The 6,487-nt window shown below is 36.8% G+C and overlaps 2 protein-coding genes across 2 annotated transcripts in view; one reads left to right on the top strand and one right to left on the bottom strand.

The window, feature by feature from the left end:
- Window positions 1-518: 518 nt before the first annotated feature.
- Window positions 519-1,154, top strand: fadd (Fas (tnfrsf6)-associated via death domain; the record flags this gene model as incomplete). Its single annotated transcript, XM_014021195.1, is given in 1 exon segment — window positions 519-1,154. A coding segment is annotated over 1 exon segment (286 nt), but the record flags the coding sequence as incomplete, so codon positions are not given.
- Window positions 1,155-2,127: 973 nt separating this feature from the next.
- LOC106526560 (low choriolytic enzyme) overlaps window positions 2,128-6,487 on the bottom strand; it is a gene marked incomplete in the record, with an annotated part of 4,609 nt that continues 249 nt past the window's right edge. Inside the window, 6 exon segments of the mRNA XM_014021194.1 lie at window positions 2,128-2,254; window positions 3,423-3,547; window positions 3,819-3,900; window positions 4,067-4,245; window positions 5,233-5,353; window positions 5,581-5,736. Of these exon segments, the coding sequence (XP_013876648.1) occupies window positions 2,253-2,254; window positions 3,423-3,547; window positions 3,819-3,900; window positions 4,067-4,245; window positions 5,233-5,353; window positions 5,581-5,736 (665 nt within the window).

Genomic DNA, 6,487 nt, shown 5'->3' with positions numbered 1-6,487 from the left:
AGCTAAACTGGGGTCCTCCATCCATATTTTGAGTCATTTCTACCTTCTCCTCTCTGTCAACGCTCTCTGGTTTCATTTAAGAGTCGATCATCAGAAATTGTCCAAGATTAACCTTCAGGGTGGATATAGCTCACTAGCAGCCTCACACCGAGGACCTATCCATGTCATCATTTACCCAGAATGCTTTGCGTGTAAATAAAATGTCTCTGTCCATGTTAAAATATGTTTTTAAAAATTTACAAAACTAAACAGCTACAGTATTTTTACAGTCTTTATTTTACAGTTAAAATAAATGTTTATCAAATTAAGTCTAATGTTACAAATAATCGTGGATCCCTTTAAAAATGAGTCATATGGTGACTCTGGTTGAACCTCATCTTTCAAGAATTTGAAAATACCTGAAGTTGTGAAAACAAAACTGAAGGAACGGTACTGTGCTGAATGAATTGGAGGAAAATGCAAGTTTGAAATGAAATAAGAATAAATTACATTTTCCTTTATTTACATTTTCTGTTCTCAGCTAAACTGGACATCGCTACAGAGGTGATCTCAGAGAATCTGGGCAGTAAGTGGCGCAAACTGGGACGGAAACTACAAGTGAGTGACGTCAAGCTGGAGTCCATCTCCAGAAGACATCCGACAGAGCTGGACGAGACGGCGGTGGAGCTGCTGAAGGAGTGGAGGAAGAGTCGAGGAGCRGAGGCCAGAACCCAGGATCTGATCAAAGCCCTGAAGGACTGTCAGTTAAAGATGACCGCTGAAAAAGTGGAGGACGAACTTAAAAGTCGAGGGTATGACCAGTAGAGATCTACAGATAGGATTCAAGGTTAATTAAAAAACAACTAAAAAGGTTTTGTCTGTAAAAAAATATATATTAAAAAAAATGCACACAATCTTTGAGCTGATGAATAGATGTAAGAAAAGCACCTCTTCATTGTCAGATTATTATTGTCATTATTCTTTCCTTTGACACTAAAACAAAAACCATTTTGTTTTAATATTAGGATTATTCAATGTTAACAGTAATATTTACTTGTGAAAAGTTAGTCTCCGCATGATCAGCTATAAACATGAAAACTAATTTTATACACAACAAATAGGAAGGTGTTGGACCTGCCAGCTATGTTTACATTAAAAACRTTTTATAAACCTTTTTTTAATATGTTTTCAAGTTTTTCAGACTACAAATGTTCCTGTATTTTGTTGTGTTTTTGTCATTTTGTTGTTTTTTTTTTTCAGTGTTTTTTCTGTTCAGGGTGATTTTGGTTAAAATTTGTTTTTTTTTTCTTTTAAAGGGGCAATATTATGTGTTTATCAGGCATACATTTAAATACTATACCACAATAAAGTATATATGTCACCTTTAGTTGTTATTAAAATGCTGTTTTTATGTTTAAATAGAAAATAAACTTATTTTCTCATCACTTCCTCTTCTAAACGCCTTGAAATTGGCCTCTGTCTCTTTAAGAACCTCCTTCTGCTTCTGTCCTGTCCATTTGCAGGATTTCTCAAACATGCATGGATGAGTCAAAGCAAGGCTTTGGGCATGTTTTTATGAGAGTATAACATAAACTCAAAAAAGATGATTTTACATGATATTTCCCCTTTTTATTATTATTATTTTTCTAACTGGAGACTTGACTCAGTGTGCAGCATGCACATTATTTCACTGCCCTCCACATCATCTGTGTTGGCTCACTTTGGTAGTTCTTGCATGAGATCACCTGGGGCCACAAGCTGCTGTTCAAGAGATCGCACTGTGGTGAAGTGGTTATTCTCCAGAAAGAAGGTCCTGAGTTTTAGATCTCACTTGGGGTCTTTCTCTGTGAATGTTTGCATGTACTTCTTCTACATGTGTACCTGGATTTTTTTCTAGTTTCCTCTCACATGCCAAGAACATGTATGTTCAGCTAATGAAGAACTGTGCATTTGTGTGTGGTCTGTTAGGTCTTCCTGTAATGTAGTTTGAACACTAAACGTAAGGAAGGTGTAAAAAAAATAATTCCAGCACTGAATATAAGTCATGATGTGACGGATATGAGAGAGGAATTGAGATCCTCCAATCAAACTTGAAAATGAAAAAATAGATTTTTACTGTCAAATAAGTTTGAGTAAAATACATCAGACTTTTTATTTTTGTATTTATTTATTTTTTTACTTTGTTTTTCTGGTCAGACAGTGTGGAGCATCCTTCTCTCCCTGAGCATGGTGGGATGTCTTCACGGTGCCAGTTCAAAGGTCACCAGAGCGGTTTCTGCAGAGGAAATGTAGGAAAAAAATTATCTTATATTCTGAAGCCTGAACGTTATAGCTGCATGAGCATACCCTTCGTTTATGTAGAGGGAAAGTTTTATACCTGACGACCCAGAGAAATCAAAGACATTTAGGAAAACAATAAACTAGAAGTTATTGTGATTTCTGTCATCCCCTGATGGCACTGTTGTTCAGACAAAAACATGCTGACTGATCATTTGAAAAAGCCCTTCAAACTTCTGTTTCTCTGTGACAGATCAGATTATCTACAAAATTATTTTGCTCAAGAAGTCAATGGGGTTTGAACTAATAACGTCCATGAAATCAGTTTAGGGCTTTAAAAGATTTAGTCTTGAATCAGCATTTGTCCAGAGTGTTTTTTTTTCTCCACAGCAAAACAGGCGGTGTGGTTTACATCACTTTGTTTGAGTTGGTACCCTAACAGCTCATTGAAACAAATTCTCCCTTCTGTTAAAAAAAGTGATTCAGATGAAAGGTGACACAGGACACACTTTCATTTCAGAAAGAAAAGAGAAAATGATAAATCTGAAGTACTGGATAGGTGGGGGGTTATYTTTGGAAAAGCTTGCCCTTGATCTAATATGGTAGCTTTCAAGATGACGGCCAATGAGGTGCATTGACTAGAGGCACTATCATGTTGTTTGGGGCGAGGACAAGCAGGGGCGCCACCAGCCCCCCAGCACACACACACAGTAAGATGCAGGTTCTCAGGAGGTTCAACGTCTGCAGCGAAGGAGGAAGTAAGGATGGAAAAACTTACTCTAGCAACAGAGCGGGTTGGATGATGGTCATTAAATATATTTTTTTAAACGTCCTACAGGCTCTAAYAGGTTGAATAAATTTGAAATTGAGTTTTTGAAAAAATCTGTAATACRTCTGTATACCTGCGAAATGAGGGTAAATCCATGTTATAGATTTCCATGTTAAAGCGAAAGGTGATCATCCCCAAGCAGCTCCATCCATATTTGCCATTATTRAAAAAAGAGCCAGGAGACTGTATCCAACCTTTTTAAAAGTCAAGCTGGAATTTACCAACATGCATGTTGACAAGCTCCAAAGTTCCTGAGAGCATAATTGCGGAAGAGTATCAACAAACATATTTGTGTCTGTAGGTTTGTCTTCCCTACGTTTTATTTTATTACACTTACAGCACTGGTAGAGTCTGTTCAGCCTGTCGATGTCGTTCTTGCTCATCTCCGTGGCCTGGCCGAAGGACACGTTGTTGTTTGGAATGGGCTCCATGGTGGGATAGTTGTTCTTAGAGAAGGCATACCTGAGGAACCACAAGTACAGTACAAGATGAGTCCGGGTTTGATTTAAAACCATCCTATGATACACATTATCATTTCATTATTTTATAAATGAAACAACATTTAAAAGCAGATTTTATGTTAGTTGTAACCTCAGACTACCRTATGACCAACACAAATCTGATGAGAACATTTACTCGTAAACACATTGCTGCTGTTTTGAAACTCAAGGACTGATATTCACACAAACTTTCAACTTGGTAAAAATGAAAGTATTTCGATTTAGATCTGTACCTCTCGTATTGCATGACTGAGTTGTAGTCATAAGGAGTACCCTGATTCAGAGTGTCAATCTTATAGAAATTATATTCCATGCCTGCAGAAAGAGAGAACACAAGTATTTTAGTTTGGACCAGAAAGTGGCAGTGAGAGTTTTAGTTTTAGACTTTGTGTTTTCTTAGTGTTTGTGTTTTTTGTGTGTTTTCTTAGTAAAAACGCCTGATTTCACTCTTTGTGTGATTTAAATGGTAAAGGTTTGTAACCGTCGATGATGTTGTCCCAGTGCACTTTGATGTGGTTGTCCCGGTCCGAGCGGGTCTGTTCGTGGTTAAAGCCGAGGGCGTGGAGGAGCTCATGCTGGACGGTGCTGTGGTACAGACAGCCCTGTCGGCTCAGAGACACCGTCTGACCACCCCCCTGACGGCCCACGTAGGAGTAACAGCTGGAACCACAGTAACATACAGCAGCCTTTACACATTCTTTTAAAGAACAAACAAAAAGTTTCAAGAGTTTTATTCAAAAGTTTGGCTTTAATTGACCAATACATCATTGTGATWTAATAAAACAAAAAAACKTAGCCAAAAGATAAAGGACTTTTTTTTTTATTCCGTTTTAATCTATAATCTCTGGAAATTTGTCGAAATGAGCAATCAGATTTTTATCTAAAATTTCTCCATTCGTTTTAGGTTCCAGCATGAATTTTTGACTTTTTGTCATTAAGAAATAGCAACTTAAAAAAAACTCTGCTTTAAAGTTATGTTAAGAAATTCTGGTTTGATTTTTGCAAAGTCAATTCCAAACTCTCACAAAATAAAAAGTGCCATTTAAACTGTGCTGCCAACTGTCCTGTCAAGTTTGTCCACATTTAAATGAGGTATCATGCATGCATTAACAGGATAAACACTTTTACGTAAATAACTTGTGTGTGTGTGTGGGGGGGGGGGGGGGGGGTGTCACTTGATTTTCAAAGACCAGTGCTGTTAGCTGCAAACAGTTTGCATGAAATATTTACCATCTTCAAAGAGCTGGTTGTATTTCTGTTTCAGGGAAAAACAGGGGAAGTGTAGCAATCTAAAATAGGGCAGATGTGTCAGGAAAGGTATATTTCATCATCTTTTCCAGAAAAATAATCAAGAAAGTTGTGTAAGTTCAGCTTTTTTCCRCATGTAATGTGCCACACCCAGTGAACAAATAGTTCAAGTAAAAATAAGGTAAAAAAAATAAATAAAACAGCTGCAATCCGGCATTAAAATAAGAGTACATGTTGYTCACACCTGCTGAACTTCATGGCCGTGTTTGTGCTGGTTTATCATAAGTGCTGCTTTGTTAAATGAATCTGATTCATTATCAGGAAAACAGTGGATGTGGGCCTGTCTGAGTACAAACGTGTGGACCAGGAAGAGGTAAAGCAACAAACGCAGACCCTCACCCATTCCTGGATTCAATGCTCAGCCATTCATGGTCACCGTTCTGATAGGGTCTGAAACGGATGCAGGAAAATGAACTGAAAGATTCCAGTCCACGTTCAATGATGGCCCTCTCACGGGTGGCTGAGAGGAACAGAGGCAGGGTTAACTCTATTTCRTGTCACTGCAAACATTAATACTAGACTGAGAAAGAACACTGAGCCATTAATAAAAATGTAAGAAACAAAATAATACCATGTTCTTTAAGCTGAAGTCAGTTTTGTATGCAGCAAATCTAATCCCTCATAAAGTAAAATAGTTTGTATAATTTATTTAATATGTAGCAGCTTGAGTTTTAGTTTTATGCTTACAGTAATGGTCAGCGATGTAGTAGGGGATGTAGACTTTTCCATCAGTATATTTTAACCACATGCAGCCTTTGGTGGTGCAGGGGTCAGCGTTTCGGTCCCCCTCAGACTTGATCGCAATGTCTCCTCCGATCAGAATGGGCTCATCTAAGGCTGGTTCTGCAAGAAACAAGTAGATGTGAACATWATAAGGAAAACGCACAGTAGGTTATAAACTGTTAGAATGTAAAGCCAACCTGAGCCTAGATATTTGTGTATTTATTGTTTATTAAGATGACCATTCGCTGCAGTAGATCTACATACTCTTATTGAATTAGAATTACAGAATTCTTACAAAATTATATTTACAATGAAAAAACAAAAGAGAAAAAAATGTATACATTTTCTTTCTAGATCCTGTAAAGATATACATATTAGGGGTGCAACGATACGGAAAAGTCACAATTCAGTTCGGTTTGATATTTTAGTCTCATGGTTTCAATATTTTTTCTATTCAAAAAAGACAACTTTCCATGCCCTTCTTAACGTGTACTTTATTGAAATAAATTTCGAACATTTGTTTAACAACAAAAGTACAGTTTTTGAATTAAATGTTACTGAAGCTGCAAGTTTATCAGTGGATCTGAGCTCAACAATGCAGTCTGGGTGGAGTAGCTGAAAATAGATCCTTCAACACAGAGCATCTTCAGAAGACAAGTTGATAAAATAAATTTTAAAAATATGTACACAAGTGTGTATTGAACGTAAAGCATTGAACATTTCGATACAGATACACATATTGTTGCACCATATTATATTATTATTATTAAATTTACCATACATGCATATCATACCACACTGCATATATTTTATTATGTTATACGATATATCAGAATATATATCTCGACATATACATCAAACAATTCTCTAA

This window comes from Austrofundulus limnaeus, unplaced genomic scaffold, assembly GCF_001266775.1.
Source record: "Austrofundulus limnaeus strain Quisiro unplaced genomic scaffold, Austrofundulus_limnaeus-1.0 Scaffold281, whole genome shotgun sequence".
In the NCBI taxonomy this organism is placed as follows: Eukaryota; Metazoa; Chordata; class Actinopteri; order Cyprinodontiformes; family Rivulidae; genus Austrofundulus; species Austrofundulus limnaeus.
The sequence above is the reverse complement of the archived record's forward strand: the minus strand, read 5'-3'. Positions and strand labels throughout refer to the sequence as shown.